This window comes from Calonectris borealis, chromosome 4, assembly GCF_964195595.1.
Source record: "Calonectris borealis chromosome 4, bCalBor7.hap1.2, whole genome shotgun sequence".
In the NCBI taxonomy this organism is placed as follows: domain Eukaryota; kingdom Metazoa; phylum Chordata; class Aves; order Procellariiformes; family Procellariidae; genus Calonectris; species Calonectris borealis.
The window spans coordinates 82974226-82991689 of NC_134315.1; the positions used below are offsets into that span (position 1 = coordinate 82974226).

Here is a 17464-nt window from a genome sequence, read left to right on the forward strand (position 1 = left end):
CACTGACGTGTGTTCAGTAGGGCCTCCAGAACAGACCATGTAAGGTTCAGTATTTTGGCGTGAATAAGTTCAGCGTTTGTCATCTTCAGAGGCTGATAACCTTGCCCTTTCTTTCTTTCCTTCCAGCTTCATTCACAGTTATGTGTTACAATGTGTTGTGCGATAAATACGCCACCCGGCAGCTCTATGGCTACTGCCCGTCTTGGGCGCTCAATTGGGAGTACAGAAAAAAGGGAATCATGGAAGAAATCGTCAACTGTGATGCAGATATCATTAGTCTTCAGGTAATGGGAAAATAACTGTATTTTTCAACGGAAACAGAAAACATTAACTTCCACCTTTAGAATGAAACGCTCCCTTGAAAACACCGTATTCGCCTGCTTGCTGACAAATTCTGGAGCTTACGAATACAAGCTATGTGCACAGCTCCCTGTTTACGCCTTGGCTTGTGTTTTATGAAATGAGACAAAGTAAGTGAGACAAAATCAGCTAAATTAGTAGGGAATTTGCATTGGAAGGTCTGGGTCTTTTCCCCCTCAGATAAGCATCCTAAATATTCTCCCTCTGGGTGTACGGGTTTTACTGCAGAAGGGGAAAATGTAGAATGCTGTAAGCCCAAATGCCACTGTTCCTAGTCCATTCCTGCTTGGTACAGAAGTTAAAGTCTCAAAAATACTCTGATTGGCAAACAAGGGGACTCTCATGGTCAAAGTTAAATATCGATTGTCATTGGTACCTGTATCCTGCTATGTTATTAGAAATGTGTTGCCGATGTTTAGAACAGTTGAACGCTTCTGCCTTTAAACTGATCTTCCATTTTTTAAGCAAGTTCCGGTAGGCAAAAATCTTGCACAAGAGGAGAGTAGTTACCTTGATCTGAAAACCTCAAGAGATCAACTTCTGAAATCCTCTTGGAGACCAAATGTTACTACATAGAAAATGTGTCGTTAAAGAACAGCAAGAGACCCTTGTGCGAAAGAGCTCTCCAGATTAAATATTAATTGCTGCTGGATATCTATCGACCTCTCAGAAGTTTTAACCTAGGACGGTATCCGTATTTAGATGTCAAAAATACGTAATCTATTGCTATTCAAAACACACCTGTCACTTTCCCTTTTGGGGGGATTCCAGGATATCCAGGAATGCAAATCTGTTTCCAGCAGGCCATTAATCTAGGAAGTGACATGATTTGTGCAAGCAGAAGCTTTTCGCTTTGGTGAGAGCTGCTGACTGCAAGCCAAGGGAGGCCCAAGTTGCCATACAGCGATAGGAAGGGTTTACTTGACTTTGTCAGCCTAAGGTATTTGTGTTCAATTCCAGGAAGTGGAAACAGAGCAATACTTCACCCTTTTTCTGCCAGCCTTGAAAGAACGAGGATACGATGGATTCTTTTCTCCAAAGTCACGTGCCAAAATCATGTCTGAGCAGGAGAAAAAGCATGTGGATGGCTGCGCAATATTCTTCAAAACTGAAAAGTAAGGGACGGAAGCAGCTTTTTAAAAATACATTAAAACCCGCTTGATTTAGGTCTGAAAGCTTTCCTCTCTCAGGGTGCATGGTAACCGAAGAACTGTGCTATAAAACAAAAGATAAAGTTTGCTACAAAGAATGATCCTCCCTTCCCTTTTTTTGCTCTATTTGCGACAGAGTCCTTCCATTCCTTTCAGACTACGAACAAAGATATCTCTTCAGAAACACGGAAGTTGCAGGAGAACTAGTATGAGTAAAAACTTACGTGCTTCGTGTGCGCATTTTTGGCAGATCTATTAAATACCTCACCTTCTCTACAAACTTCTGCCTTTCGCCCCTCTGAGATTAGTCTTTAAAGATCTGTAAGCTGTGCTTCAGGTATTAAATCTTCAGCTATCGAAAGAGGTATTATTGCCAAAGGATCGCAGAATATTCTCTGCTTTTATGAATCAAAACATTACATTATTGAATACCTGATCCAAAAAGTTCTGCTACTCTAAAAGCATCAAACTATTGTGAAGGGAGGAGAGGTGCTGGCATTCACGCTTCTCATTCGCATAAACTGCTTACGGGTTGTACCACACCGAGTATCCCTCTGAATGTTCCCTCAGAACAGTTTTCAGTAATTAGAATGGAAGTTTCACAAAGCATTAGCTCCCTTTCAGTTTTCATTGCTTCCAGAAACAAAAATATGCCTTTCAGATCATGTATAAAAACAACTTGACTGGTTTTGCATAGAGGAAGTCTGTGAAAACAAACAACTGATGTTTTTGAAACCTTCAAACCTTGATACTGACAAGGATATATACAGAACTGGTTATTATGCTGTGCCGCTCTCAGTTAAAAAAAAGAAAAAAAATCCCTTTTTTTTTTTGCTATTAATACTTTTTAAATTTCTAAGAGGACAAAACCAAAAAAAAAACCCCTTTCAATAGGTAGCCTTCAGTTTGTCCTGAAGCAAGGCCTTTTCAGGCATCCTAAGCCTGGAAAGGAATGAAAAACCAATTTCAGAAAACTAATGGTGGCAGCTAGTGGTTTAAAAGAAGCTGGTTTTTAATAATGAATTTACCCAAAGTAAAAGGCAAGTCCTTAATTACCATCTCATCTTAATTTTTTGCCTCGAACACTCCTGAGGAGGTGCGATAAGCTCTGAACGTTGCTCTGAATAGTCCTCTCAGAGTGCTAGGCTGAAACAAGCAAACGCTTACTAAACCCCAGGTATCTCGTCTGCCCGGGGAGTATCTCACTTGCCAGACCGCGAGCTCTGTCCTGACCGGGGCAATATTTCTTAGAACTGTTTTTCCTTTTATAAAACAAGAGGACAAAAGAAATGTGCGTCACCCTGCAGGCTCTCTCCTTGGACGTGGTAGGCTGGAGTGCGGACAGAAACCACGACTTTTCACACAGCGATACGTCACACGCGTTCACACGCGATTCCCTTTGTTTAATCAGGTTTACGCTGGTGCAGAAGCATACAGTGGAGTTCAACCAGGTGGCAATGGCTAACTCTGAAGGTTCAGAAGCTATGTTGAACAGAGTGATGACGAAGGACAACATCGGAGTTGCCATAGTGTTAGAGGTGCACAAAGAATTATTTGGAGCAAGTGAGTATGACCGTGGTTCTCTCATTGATTCTTCAGTTCCACGTAAAGGCATGAGTTATTCTGTAGGTAATACGGCTCCCTAGAATATTATTGCCGTTGGTGGTGGTAACCAAATACTTGCAGAGGAGCCAAACGCTGCTAATTTGAGAAATGATAGCCCATCGGTGGCTAAGACAGGACACAGATGACATGATTTCCCGGTCTGGTTGCACTCACAGCCAGACGCCCAGATTTCACTTTTTCCTTTCAAGCTTTTGTCCCTGCTTACTTATTCTGTTAAATTTTACTTGAAGAATTAAGCTTTTCCAAGGTCAGTATGTTTACATGCATATGCTCTTAGCAATAGTTGTCGGTAATGTTCAACTTCTATTTTCAACTCTCTTTTTTCCCCCTGGATTTGAATCCTTCCGTCCTCCCCCAGTGATTGTATGACAGTGCTAATGTACTGATGTGGAAGAATGAGATTATCAGGTATCCTTTCATGCCACTTGATTGACTGACTGCCACATTTTCATTAAGTTTGATCACGTGCAGTAGACAATTTCAACATGCTTAAAATTGCCACCCTGCTCTGGCTGCGTGTCCGGTTTTTTTGATCGCTTGATTCCAGTGTACCCTTCAAAGGAGCAGAATGTCTAAATTGCAGGACTGGAAGGAGCTGCCTGGGACTTTATGCGCCATCTTTCAGAATACTGTTTCTCGGATAAATAGTAAAAACAGCTATAGCATTTTGCGGTTCATACTGCATTCATTTAAGCAGGTTTGAGTTTTTTCCCCACGGGAACAATTTGCCGTACCGTGGCAGCTAAGAGTCAGGAAACTCCCTTGTGTCTTAAATATTGAATAGCAGTGCACGGTCAAGCGATGACCACTTGAGCGGTAGAGAAGGAATGCAATTGTAACGGTATCAGATTATGCTGGCTGTTTCTTTCCTATATTGGAGAGATTTAGTCACGTAAAATTATGTAAATGCTGCTTATTTAGAAAGGAGTAGTGGTTCGGTCGGGTAATGCCTTTGTTCCAGCAACAAAAGTACATCCATCTGCTGGTGTCCTTAGTAGCTGGACCCTTAACGTTAACAGGGGGGAACCTGCTGTATTCACACAATCAGCCTTTCGTGATAAAAATGTGTTTGTTTATGTAGGTATGAAATCGCTTCATGTGGACAAACAGCTGCTTATTGTGGCCAATGCCCACATGCACTGGGACCCCGAATACTCAGATGTGAAACTCATTCAGACTATGATGTTTGTCTCGGAACTGAAAAATATCCTCGAGAAAGCCTCAAGCAGGCCCGGTAGCCCAACAGCAGATCCTAACTCTATCCCTCTGGTGCTGTGTGCGGATCTCAACTCATTGCCTGATTCAGGTAAGATTGGTTTGGCTTAATTTTTAACTTACCTTTTTAGAACGTTTGAATCCTCTTTTCCTCTGAGGGCGATGGGGCAGTTTGCGCTTCCCTGGATGGGTGCGGATGAAACCTTTTTAGTAACAGCCGTCTTTCAAAATCTGGCTGAGGAGAATGCACGTCCTCCGGTTGAGTAGGCTGCTTTTCGTGATCGGTTGTACGCTCCAGAGAAGTTGGTTGCGCCTGCAAAGATGTAGAAAAGCACAAATAGGTCTCAAATAAATCATTAAATAAATACCCACGCCTTGAGCAGCAATAATAAGTAGGAAAGACGTGAGTTCGTGATGGAACATGAAAACTTTCTGAGGAGACGGATTTCCTTCAGTAATTATGACGTTCGATACTGTAATACCAGGTGTATGTACGAAAGCTGCCTCTCTAGCACCCCGTCACATGCGTACCACGGTACAGGTACTATGGGTTTACTGTAATCCTCAAAAAATGGTGTCAAAACCGCTGGAGAGCCTCAGTTCCCTGGCTGCGTGTCAGAACGGTGTATGCGGCTCAGACGCGGACAAGACAGCTGCTGGGTAGATTTCCCCTTAGATGGAAAGCACTTTCCTAATCTCGTGGGGTGTCTTGTTGGTGTTTTGGTTTTTAACTCCGGGGCCAACATTCCCTGAGCGTTGTATTTTGAAGCAACTCCCTGAATCCTTTCCTTTGCAAACAGGTGTAGTGGAATACTTAAGCAATGGCATAGTAGCTGACAACCACAAGGACTTCAAGGAGTTGCGTTATAACGAGTGTCTCATGAACTTCAGTGGCAATGGAAAAAACGGGGCTTCTGAGGGAAGAATTACGCATGGATTCCAACTCAAGAGCGCCTATGAAAACAACTTGATGCCTTACACCAATTACACTTTTGATTTCAAAGTAAGCAGCGATTTTTCTGACGTGGCAGACATTGGCCTGGTCTCCCCAGGATGCTGTCTTAATTTTCTGACCACTGGCTGTCTTTCTCTTTGTTCCTGTAAGTGCCTCGTCACTGGTTCCTACACTCGCTGGACGCTTTCCTACCGCACACAAATCCTTGATTTGCCGGTGTTTTTAAGCTTCCGACCTGGCTCTGGCCAGTGACTTAATGAGAACGGACGCAGCGCTTTGAACGCAAAACGCCACGCGCGTTCCTTACCCCAATTCCTGTGAATTGCGGCCAGAAGCCGGTCGAGTTCAGGTTGCCAGAAGCGAGGTCTGTTCTCACTGTCGTGTTTCTCTTTCTCCCTAGGGTGTGATTGACTACATTTTCTATTCCAACACTCACATGAACGTGCTTGGTGTCCTGGGGCCTTTGGACCCTCAGTGGCTGGTTGACAACAACATCACTGGGTGTCCACACCCTCACATCCCTTCAGACCACTTCTCACTGTTAACACAACTCGAACTCCATCCTCCGCTCCTGCCTCTTGTCAACGGTGTGCACTTGCCTAACAGGAGGTAGTGGAGCCCTGCCCCTTTGAGGGCAAGGACCTGTTGTTATGGACCTGTACAGTTGTAAATCAAAGTATATAGGAGTGAAGTATGGCCAACCTTAAGCTGCTTCTTCAAGCTCCTTTCTTTATGTGTTTGATATGAGATTTTGCACATTTTGGTGCATATTGGTATCATTTGGCACTAGGGCTGGAACCAAAGTATTATTCCCTTTCCAGGTTTTTTAATTTAATTTTTTTTTTTTTTAAACTGGCAAGCTTTTTTTTCAGTAGGAAGCTGCACTTATAAATGGACAAATGAGATTAAAAACGTGCTTATTAACGTATTTCAAGGTAATGCTTTTTTCCAGAACATGGCGAAATGAGCCAACCTTTTAGGAGAAGGAAAGACAAAAATAGAAATGCTTGTTTTGTAGGAAGAATTTTAGAAATACTGTTTGTTTGAACCCAAAACGGAGACTGAACTCTGCATCCGAAATAAATTTTGCACATTAGTGAAGCACTTAATACCCGACTATAAATGATTAGCAGTGTGGCCCTGCCCCTTGTCTAACTAATATTAGAAAACCAAAGATGGCTTAATATCTGTGGCGAAATTTGAGGTCTAAATTCTCCTGATGTAATTTCATTTACAACGAAATTTCCAGCGAAGCTACGTCTCACGAGACGTTGCAGGTGAGCGTTTAATGCTGCGTATAGATCGCTTGCTCGGCAGACGCCACGGTGGCTTTTTTCCGGAGCTCTGAAGAACTCGGTCCTTTCTGGGCGAGATCCGCAGGGATCCCAAGGACCTCTTGGGTGAAACAGAGCTGCCTCTCTGCTGCGGCCAGCCAGGGCGACACGCTGCTCAGCAGCACGGTTTGGGAGCGGGACTTAGAAATGGTAAGAAATTGCACTCGAAGCGAGCTGTTGCAAGCGTTTGGGTTCCGGCTGAATAAAGAAGTTGCGAATCCGTCCTAGGTTCCCTTTTCCGAAGCTCGGTTGCAAAGATGGGAAACTCGGGATTAAACGCTTAAGTGTAGGGTAGAGGAAAAAGCCTCTGGAAGTGATCCTACTTCTGTCTCCGAAGGGCACGCGGCATCGCTGTCGGCATGCTTTTTTCATTGGGGGAGCGAGCGGTAGCCGTAATCATTCCTTGAATTATTTTTCCTGACCCTAGTCGCCAAATAACCATCACACTTTTTTATTAATCTTTCTCTTCCGTTGTCGGTCAGGGTTGAATTAAAAAGCTGCTGGTTCATTCCCAACTGTTAATGCTCTTTGGATGTGTTGGAAATCTTTTTTTTTTCCTTTTTATGCTCTAGGTGGCCAGTTCAAACCCTTGTGCCTCAAGAGGCATTAAACATAATGCAATTTTCTGAAAAATTGGTTGGCTGCTTAATGTTTAAACAAAAATGGCACAGTGATAGGAAAAGGTTGTGTCTGTGTTTTTAAGTTTTTCTTTATTCTGCTTTTTTGCTGCTATAAGATTTTCTTGAATTTATATTTTAAACTTTTCATGCACTTTACTGTTTCTAGTCTCAAAATGTGATATTTTTAATAAATGAAAAAATTTTCCATTATGTGAATGAAATTTTTAAACAGATTGATAGCCTATATTTATGTCTCATTCGTATACTTAAAAAAGTCAAATTTAAATTGTGAAATTAGTTTTAAATACTAAGGAGCCATCTTCTGTCTTGCAAAACTGCAAAGTCAGGCTGTTCCTCTACTCTCTAATTAAACATTTCCTTTGTCGTTTTATACATAGGAAATTATCCATAGGGGAAAAAAAATCAATTGGACCTAGAGTAGAAACTATTCCCTGACTCTTGTTGGGGGCCGGGGAGGGGGTGGTGTGGGACAGAACGCAAAAATGGGTTCAGCGAAACGACAACTCCCTTTTAAAAGAAGTGCCTAAAAAATGGAGGCGTCATCTATTGTCTACTATAAATTGGAAGTGATCGTAGCTGGGTGAAATTCCTGTACAGCAATTGCTTTGTGCAGCACCAAAAAAAAAAGCCCTTTCTAAAGACGGATTTTCCTCTAGGTGCAGGTATCTCTTTTTTAATATACCTCAGCGTTCGACACCTAGCCATTGCAGATAAATTGCGAAAGCGATTTGAGAGTATAGTACTGGAAAGTAGAATAGCATGAAAAACTTAATTTTGTGGACATTACCTTTCTGTAATCAGCTACTGTATCTTTTTTGGAGGGGGGGGTGCTCTGCTCTGGAGGTGTGCACTAACAAACCCTTCTCCTCCTTTTCCTACACGCATGTTAACGAGCAACGTGAGCAATATTTCCTACCATACTTCACTCCCAATATTTTTTGAGATGTTTGTATAAAATGGAATTTAAAATTCACCTATGATTGTATATGAACTGCAGAGGAGCCCGTTTATTAATAAAAATAAAAACCAACAACAATCTTTTGTAATACCGGGGAGGGAGACGATGGGGATGGAAAAAAAAACCCTGGCAAACATTGTAAACTGCTTAAGTTTGACTTTCCTTTGGTTTCTAATCGATTGAAGTGTTCTGTTGCGGGAAGGTGTTTCATTGGATTTTCTCTGCTGCGAAACGCACTTCCGAACGTCCATTACGCTGTGCGATTTTTTTAAAAAAAAAGTTATTTTAACACACGTTGCACAAAACCTCTGGATTTTAAGAAAAAAAGAGTCTTGTTTATGTTTCAGTCGGTGCACATAACCGGGGACGTGTTTACCCACCTTTCACCTGTCTCGCTCCCTCTCCATTTTCTGGTTTTTTCCCCTCCCGGCAGGAGCAGTAAGGGGATTGCGCTTTTTTTCCAGCCGAGCAGAAACGCCGCTTTCCGTAGCGATTTTCTGCTCCGCGAAGAGAGGGAGCGAGGAGCAGCCGTCAGCCTCGTGCGCAGGACGAGATCCCTTTCGGTAAACATATGCATCATCCAGCTGGCAATGCTAATTTTCTTTTGACGCAGATGGAAGCTGAGGGTAGGGTCTTTTCTGGGGGAGAGGGAGTAATACGAAGTGAAATATCCCTAACCCTAAGCAGAGATGGATGGGGAACCATCAGTTCTCTGCGTCCCTGACCTTCAGTTCCCAGCACATCACAGCGCCCTCGCAGCTGACGCCTGGAAAAAAAGCTCTAAGTCCTTTACTGCTCCTCGCTGTCTTGGTTTGCTTTCAAAAATATGGTGCCTGGTGTCAACTTCTAAGCAACAGCACTGCCTAAAGCAAGCAGAGAAAAAAAAATCCAACACCCTTCTACAAGCAACTTTTTAAAATTCAATATGGTAAATATGTTAGATATGGGGTTTTGTGTGTGTATATATATATAAAAAAAAGAGAATTTTGTACAATGGAGCTGAATATTTTTGTTTCCTTATTTCGATGTAAGGAGCGTGAACATTTGCGTACCGCACGCTGAAGTCGGGTGTGGCACGATGGGGTCCGAGACCAGCTTTCCTTCCCATTTGCCTTGTTAAAAGCTTTTGTCGTCTCTTTCTAGCATTCATTGAGAAAATATTTCATTTTATCGGTAAGCTTTCTCTGTCTGTTGGAAGCCACTCCTGATTCGTCTGCAGACACATTCAGAAAAAGTCTCATTAGTCCCATGTCCTCGCTGTTCCGTGTTTTAGAGACTAGAAAGCCAAAGTCTTCAACTCCTAACCTTTTCAGAAGCACTTGCCACTGACCTAATGCAGCTTTCAAAACCGTACCGTGATCTTCAGCGTTCGGGTAACGCTGTGGATGGCTGAAGGTCTCCCACCTTGCTGGCCGTGCTGCGGAGACTCCTACATCCACGTTCACGCTCTTGAACTCCCGAGGTCCACTTTACAAAGATGCTGCGCATGTGTGGCTCCCACTTAATCCCGAATATTGGGCTTTTGGAGACCGGCTTTCCGCACCCGGCTCGTGAGACGTCGGGTCCGAATCGCAAGTGAGAATTCGAGACCTCAAAGGTTCATATCACTTGTTTCTCTGGGGGTCGGTTTTAGTGAGGTGGAGGGGGGAAAGCCGAAAGGGCTCGTTGAAATTTAGATTTTCTCTGTTAATTTAGAAGACAGGTTGGGGAAACACTTTAAGGACTCCTAGACCAGGAGCACAGTATTTACGCCTTCTTGACAGGGAGCCAGAAGTGGCTGCCGGTCCTGAAGACCAGATTTAAACCCAGCGACACAGCAGCAGTTTCTTCATTTCCACGATGCATTTTCAGCTTCCAGCATCAAACCTTCCTTTGGCACGAAACGTGGTATAGCGGGGTGGAGTGAAAGGTCTTTTAGCCCTATCAAACCAAATCAATAGCCTGCATTAGAAATATCGCACAAACGCGATACGCACCCTCGTACTGGTTTAAAAGGGAGTTTAATCGCCAATGGCAGTTGTCCTCTCCCCCACAACCTCAGCTTTGTACGTAATTACGATTCCTCTGTTCTTGGCTTCTGCATAGACATTTTTCTTGTAATAGTAATGAAGATCTAAGGCCCGATTTAAACCAAAGGAAGGACCCTCTCCCTGTTGTATGGGGAGATGACTGATCTAAGCAGGTCCTTATGCGGCAGGCTGGTACGCTAGGCAGCAGCAGGAGGTGGTTCAGCTAAAAGCAAGGCTGTCAACATAAAAGAGCAGCGGGTCGTTGTCCTGCTTGGTCACCACAGAGGCGTGATGTTCTTCTGGGCGGTCTCTGTAACCAAAACTGCCTGCTAGGAAGCGAAGCGGCGTACAAGACTCGCTGAAGTTGGCTTCAAAAGCGGTATGGTTTCGGCACCAAGCACGCGCGTTGAAAAACTTCTCCTGCCTAATTTCACGAATCCCAAAAGGAGCTGAAGTGCTTGGTCTTGGGGGGGTTTTACCCAGGGGGCAGAGGACCTGATTTGTTAGAGACCGGAAAAGAAATGAGCCCTAGAAGCAGAGAGGTTCGGGTTTTTCTGATAGACGCTATTATTGGCTGACTCTCTCCATCTCATAGTGAGGAAAAGCATCTTGCGATACGCAGCCCCCCAGTTTTTTATGAGATTACAGAAGTATAATCGCATACCCTCCCTTTCTCACCCTTCAGTGTTCGAAGGCGACACAAACCCCGAGAAAACCTGGTGGAAACTGTTCACGTCTTAAGTCTCTATGTCAAGAGACATCCAGGAACTCACTTGAAGATCAAAAACATTTTTAAAAGGAGATCATAAGGCTCTAGATCCAGGCACAGCTCTAAGCGATGCAGCGTCTCCTCCTGGGACCACTCTTGGCACTAACACCCACCACGGGTTGGCTTTTCCTCCGGGAAACGAGAGCAGGGACAGAAAACAGAGCGGATGAGGCAGGTGCAGGCATTGCACGATCAGAAAAGGGACAAAATTCACACCTTTAAAGAAGTCCTTCATCCTAAGAAAAATGATTTGACTCTATAAAAGGTATAAATGCCGATAAAGTTTGCTGGTTTGGCGATGTTTGAGGATGATGGACTTCAGGGGTACGGTTTCTCGGAGTATATCTGAAAATAAGCGTCGATAGAGAAATGCTCGGGTACTTTGGTACTTTAGGGTGTTTTAAACAGCGTTGATGGCAAAGCACGCCAAGTGATATGACTCTTTCTCTTTTTTCCCTCCCCCCCTGCAATCGTACAGTGTGTTTAGCTTGCAAAATCTCTCACCGTTGGAGTGGTGAAGGTCAGAGTGATCCTGGTCTTGTCCTCTTTGTTAAACATTCCTCCAACTTAGGCATTTACTGAGTTTGCATTTGTCTGTATTTGTCTTTGTTCCAAAGCAAAAAAAAAAAAACCCAACAACAACAAAAAAAAAACCAAAAAACCCTCACGGTGGCTTTCTTTACAAGTGACATGCTACATGACTTTGACTTTGTTTTCCATTTTTCATTATCACATCGTGTGTTTGCTTTCCGAGCGATTAAAGTGTTTGTGTGCACCACGTTAGCTAAATATGCCCTTAATTCATAAACTCACAGGCTGGACCGGAGCAGCGATGATGGGAGCCCGGGCTCCCCCTCCCGCTCCATTTCACGGTGGTTATTTTGGGAGGGCGGGGTTTTTTTTAGTTGGATTTCTTTCTTGGGTGTTGTCTTTGCAACCGCAAGGTCCTGTCCCTCAAAAGATGGAAGTGCACGTGGAGAGGGGGGAAGCTGCAGTGTCACTCCCGGACACGCTTACGCTAAAATTTTAGGGGAGTTTACGTCTTATTTCATGAAAACGGTAGCCGCGCTTTAAATCGAGAGCGCGCTGGGCTCTCAGATGGGGAAATTGCCGCTTGCGGAGCCGCTGTTGGCCCCCCCCCCGGCCCCGGTTTTGTCTCGCCTGCCCTGGGGCAGCTCCACAGCACCGTCACCGGCCGGGGGGCCCTGGGAGGTTGCCCTCCCCACCAGCCCTGGCCCGGGGACGGGGTAGGGCTCCCAGGCAAAAAACTTTGCAAAGTTTGACACCAGCCCTAGGCACCGTGCTTGCGAGAGCAGAGGCCTTCAACTGAGACCTGAGCAAAAAAACGGAGTAACTCACTTCTTCCATGTTTCCCGCGAGCATAAAGAGTAAGAAACCTTCTCTCCAGCTCTCTCCTTCGCTTTTACAAAAGGATCCTTTTTCTCTCTCCCTCTGAAGAACTCGTGTTTTGGAGAAAGTGCCATGCCACGGTACAATTCCCCCCGTAATTATACTTCGCAATGAAAAACTCACCGAGAAAGCGAATTCCCATCGAGTGGGGACAGCGGGGACCCAGGCAGGGGGAAGAACCGTTCCCCTGCACAGACCCGGCCCGGACAAAATAACGACGATGACTGAGCTGAGCAGCCCCTGCCTTGCTTCAACCTTAGGGCAGCTTGGGAAAGGGAGGTCCGCAAAACCCTGAACTGTTACTTTTTTCTTCCCTTTTTAATTTTTTTTTTTTTTTTTTTTTAATTTTAACACCCCCCCCCGCACCGTGGAGATGGGGTACTGCTCACACGGGATGGATAGGGCTAAATATCTGCTTGGTTTTTTTCGCACCTGTGTATTTTTATTTCCTTCTGTAGGCAATAAACAGCCCTTTTGCAACCACTCTTGTCCCTTGCTCTGCTTCCTGAGCAGCACAGGGCGGGAAGGAGGGGGACGTGGGGACCGGCCGGGTGTTTCACAGCTCGCCACTGCCCCGGGACGCGCTTTTGGCATCCAGGGTGATGGGGTGGGTGAGGCGAATTTGATTCCTACCTTTTTGGGGAGGTCCCCAGACCTCTTGACACCTACCACCAGCATGGCCAAGCCCGATTTTTAAACGGTGGTAATTTTGCTCAGGGTTGCAAGTCACGCCTGCGTCCCCACGGTCCGCGTGGCCAAGGGACATCCCTGTGCCATGCCGGGGTCCCCGCGGGACGTGCGCATCCATCCCGGGAAAATGGGAGTCCATGGAGAGAGCCTCAGCCAGCCACCGGGAAACTTCCCAGTATCTCCCGTTTCTCCTGTGCTTGCACAACTGGGAGCCAGCACCGTGGGGCTGCAGAGGTCAGAGACCCCATCCAACTCCCGCCAGCGTCCCATGGCAGCACCCGCTCCTCCCAGGAGCTGTCAGAAAAAGGCACGAAAACTCGGGGCAGGGGCAAGGCGGTGCGTTCGGAAGCGCCCTGCGGCAAAGAGGGCTTCATGGTGCGGCGGTCCGGCCAACCCCCTCACCCCAAAAATCCCAATTTTGACACAAACCCGTGCAGAAAGAGCTGCCGCAGCCGAGGGGGAGAAGCACGTTCATCCTTTTATTGAGGGCGCCCGGGACGGGCTGCCGTCGCGTGCAGGAACAGCGCAGGCATCCGAAATGGAGGGCGACGCCGGGCGCCCGAGGGGAAAGCCTTTTTTTGGGGGGGAGCAGGGGAAGGCGCCTGCCCTCTGCCAAAACCCCGGGAGCAGAGCAAGCGCCGGCGTCGCGCCGTGAAACCCGGCGCATCTCGGCGCAGGGGAATAAATAACCGCGGCCGGTTATTTATTATTGTATCCGGACAGAGGGAGAGACGGGGCGGGGGGTCTGCGAGGGGGCCGGCACCACCGCTCCGCTCCCCCAGCCCACCGCTCCGCTGCCCGCCGCGGCCGCGCCGCCGCTTCTCTTTTGACGGCGTTCCTACAGATTTGGGGGGAGGAAAAAAATAAAGCAGTCAGGAGGAGAGGATCGCCCCGCCAAGACGTTCGTTACGCCGCTTGTTTTTCGGTCGCCGGGCGTTGCGTACCTCTGCATCAGCTTGTGGATGAGCAGCTGGATCCAAGGCGCCTCGGGGGCCACGCACACCTTCTTGTTCTTCTTCAGGGTGAGGCTGCAAGGCGAGGAGACCCCCTCAGCCCCACGCACGCCTCTTCCCCAAAGTTTTTCTAACCCTGCCGCCGGCTGAAGAAAAAATCCCTCTCGCTCCCCGGCACGGTTATCAGCACACCCCTGCAACCCTTGCCGGGAGATAGATGGAATTTTTTGGGCTTCGACCTCGGCTCCGTGAGCCGCACCGGGGGTAACTCCCATTAAAATGGGCAGCGGCGTCCCGTGCGACGGCCGGTGCCTTGCAAGAGTCACCGCAAGATTTGGGGGCTCGGGAGAGGGTGCAAGCGCCGGCGTATTTTTGCACCGGTAGACGAGCAAGCAATTTGCAGGAATCGGTTTGCAGGCTTTCCACTTACACGATCTCCTTCCTCCTGCAGTGAATACCCGGCGGCGTAACGTCGATGGCAAGGATCAGCCCCAAGTTGATCACCTGGGCGGTCGATTTGATGCACTTGCACCTCATGTTGGTCAGCAGGCTCTCCAGCGACAGACCTGCGCCCGAGAGCAGCCCACACCCAGGTCTCGGCCCCCCGCGGGGGGAGACAGATGGGGACCCCCCCCCCCACGCCATCCTCCTGCCACCGTCCCCGCGCCACCGTCCCGTTCCCTCCCCAGCGCCCACGGGGCCGTTTGCGGGGACGGGTTTGTGTTAATGGGGTTTGCAGCAGCAAGCGGCGAGAGCAGCGAGGCCGACGCAAGGCTAATCCCTCCCGGCGCGGTCTCACGGCTTTCTTTTCATGCATACGGAGGGGGTTTAGCTTCAGGGTTTGGAAACTTAACCAGCATTTTACGAATTAAACCATCGCCCGCCCACCAAGCGCTCGAATTCCACAGGGGTCTTGAAGAAAAGCAGCTGAAAGCCATCGGGCAGATCCCCCCCGGTCCCAGGCATCCCCCTCCAGCTTAGCCACCGGGTTTAAAAGATAAACTCAAGCTCAAAGATAGGCAAGAGATAAATTTGAAAGCTTAAGAGGAGCCCATGCTCAGCCCTAGCCGAGGCACCCAATGCCTCTGCCTAGGGATTTGGAGGGGGAGACAGACGGACCCCCCAAGGTCACTCACCGCCCCCCGGCACCAGGTTGCTCAGGAGCAGGGCCAGGGCCAGCGCCGCCGGCAGCAGCCGCATCCTCGCCGCCCGCCCCGCGCCACCCCGGGGGCTGCTTTATAGCCAGCCCCGCCGGGGATTTTGCAGGCTGGGAAAGGCCGAGGTGGGGAAAGGAGCTTGCCCCGCACTTCGACTTCCCTGCCGTCGCTTCCCCCCGTCGCACGTGGCCCACGCCGCCTCCCCGCCGAAAAAAGGCAGAAACCACCGTGGCCGCCTCCTAAAACCTCCTGCTTGCTCCGTGTTTCTCGGTGGAGAAACACCGGTGACCCCCGCCCGGCTCCTCACCCCGCAGGGACTTGCAGCCCCGAGCCCCCCCAAGCCCCCGGCGCACCACGGGAAGGGACGCAAGTGACGGTGACCGAGGGCTGCCGCCTTTATTGGACCTGTTAGGTTGTGCCCGCAGGGGACACCCAGCGCACGGCCACGGGGTGGGAGGGTGGGGAAGCGGGGACTGGCATTTTCAAGGGCTTAAATGCGTAAAATGCAAAGGAAAAAGGGGCTCGGGGCATCACGCAGCAGCATGCTCCCCTCCGCACCGGGGCAAGGCGACAGCGGGGTGGTGGGGGTCCGGTTTCAGGCCTGGCACATCTGGCCGTCCCACCGGTGACAGCTTCCTCAGTGGGAAGCCTCTTTCTTCCTCCTGCCAAAAGCAGAAGGAGGGAGAAACATGTGAAGACCGGTCCTCACGGGATGCCCCTGGTCCCGCCGGGAGCCCCTTTCGCTCGGGGTGGAGGGGGGCTTACAGGTGAGGGAGGTCCTGCAGGAGTTTCTTCACCCAAGAGGCGTCAGGATCCACGCAGACCCTCTCCAGGCTTTTTAGCTTAATCCTAGAAAACACGTGGGGTTTCAACCCCGTGGCTTCCCCCTCCTCCAGCGTTGGGGCTCGAGCAGCCAAGCCCCCCACCCGGCGCTTCCCATAAAGAAAAAGAGCACGGAACTGAACGAATTCGGGAAAGACGGGGGGGAGCAGAGGGCTGGTACCCCCCCGGCAGCCACTTACATCACCTCGAGGCGCCGGCAGCTGCTCCCCACCGGCCGGACCTCGATGCTGCTGTATTTCCGCGGGGAGATGAAGGACCTGGTGGTCTTGGCACATCGGCAGCTGAGGTTGCCGTTGGCTTCCAGGAGAGCTGGAGAGGCACACGGCCGCAGCTCACGCATCGCCCGAAAACCCGCCACCGTCCCCAAAACCCTTTCTGGGCAACGCATCTCCTCCCACATCCCACCAGGATCACCGCACCCGCTTACAAAAGAACCTCGGTGGTATTTAAGCCCCGGAGATGGCAGCGGGATGCCACCTCCGAAAACCTCACATCCCCCCCCAGCATCCTCCAGCCCCGCACGTGGGGGCACGGGGACCCTCACCTGCATCCCCGGGATGGTGGGTCACCAGCAGCACCCCCAGCAGCAGGGCCGCCCGCGCAGCCATGCCGGCCCCATCCCCGGCCCCGGCAGCATCCCCCTATTTGTGCCGGAAAATAGGAGAAGTGAGGCGGCGCAGGGGGGAGGCCCCGGGGTCGGGGTGGTTTTTGCCCGTCTCCGTTCCCTGCTGACGGCACTCGCTGAGCTTGCAACGCCGCGGAGAAAAAGCGGCTCGGGGCTTGGTGGGGGCCCAGGCTTCCTGAAACCGTTTTCCCCTTCCTACGAAGCCGGGTCTTGTAAAGATATTGGTTGTTTCCCCCAACCTTGTTCTTAGCCCACGCGGCTGCACAAGCCTGGAGGTTTTTGGGGTGCTTTTCTTTTTTTTGCATGATCAGGTATTACTCGTTTCTGCCACTCATTTCCGCAAGGCGCATCCCAGCCTGAGCTTTAGCAGCATTTGCTTTTGCTCTTGCCCACCCCGTGGCCGATTATCCCAAAACTCTCGCACCCTCTATTTCCTTATTGGTTTTTACTGCTTTCAAAAGCCTTACAGCTGCCTGCAAACCCCAAGCCCATCACGAACACCGGTGGTGCACGTGGGGCACATGGGCTCTATCACCCGGCTCCCTGCCGGCACCATCGTGCCCTCAAATCAGCACCGAGGGAGACAACACGTTATGCCGGGACGGAACTTCGCTTCCCACCGGCTGTGCCGGGGCTGCCGCACCCTTGCTGGCGGTTCAGGGCTGGGACACCCATCCCAGCTACAGTCGCTGCCTTGGACAAACCTTTCCCCGTCCCAGTCTCATTCCTCCCCGTAAAAGGGTTTTTCATCGTGCCCGACACGCGCCT

The 17464-nt window shown here is 49.1% G+C and overlaps 2 protein-coding genes across 7 annotated transcripts in view; one reads left to right on the plus strand and one right to left on the minus strand.

The window, feature by feature from the left end:
• Nucleotides 1-9244, plus strand: part of CNOT6L (CCR4-NOT transcription complex subunit 6 like) — a 34251-nt gene extending 25007 nt beyond the window's left edge. For 5 of the 6 annotated variants that reach the window (XM_075150366.1, XM_075150363.1, XM_075150361.1 and 2 more), the window contains 6 exons: nucleotides 127-284; nucleotides 1321-1475; nucleotides 2923-3074; nucleotides 4219-4443; nucleotides 5153-5355; nucleotides 5708-9244. In XM_075150366.1, the coding sequence (XP_075006467.1) occupies nucleotides 127-284; nucleotides 1321-1475; nucleotides 2923-3074; nucleotides 4219-4443; nucleotides 5153-5355; nucleotides 5708-5920 (1106 nt within the window). In that variant the 3' untranslated portion in view covers nucleotides 5921-9244. The remainder of the gene's footprint in view (nucleotides 1-126; nucleotides 285-1320; nucleotides 1476-2922; nucleotides 3075-4218; nucleotides 4444-5152; nucleotides 5356-5707) is intronic. The other variant, XM_075150367.1, reaches the window with a different exon arrangement.
• A 6621-nt stretch (nucleotides 9245-15865) lies between these two features.
• LOC142082528 (alveolar macrophage chemotactic factor-like) lies at nucleotides 15866-16679 on the minus strand. Its single transcript, XM_075150643.1, has 4 exons — nucleotides 16616-16679; nucleotides 16251-16380; nucleotides 15994-16077; nucleotides 15866-15890 (listed from the first exon to the last, which is right to left on the minus strand). The coding sequence occupies exons 1-4, from the start codon at nucleotides 16677-16679 to the stop codon at nucleotides 15866-15868; spliced, it is 303 nt and encodes a 100-aa protein (XP_075006744.1).
• Between the last annotated feature and the right edge of the window lie 785 nt (nucleotides 16680-17464).

Bases quoted from the DNA above. Each gene is read 5' to 3' on its own strand.
- LOC142082528 (XM_075150643.1), bottom strand. From the start codon at position 16,679: ATGGCTGCGCGGGCGGCCCTGCTGCTGGGGGTGCTGCTGGTGACCCAC. The intron at 16,381-16,615 runs GTGAGGGTCCCC...GTGCCTCTCCAG, and splicing joins CCACCATCCCGGGGATGCAG to CTCTCCTGGAAGCCAACGGC. The intron at 16,078-16,250 runs GTAAGTGGCTGC...CGTGTTTTCTAG, and splicing joins TGCCGGCGCCTCGAGGTGAT to GATTAAGCTAAAAAGCCTGG.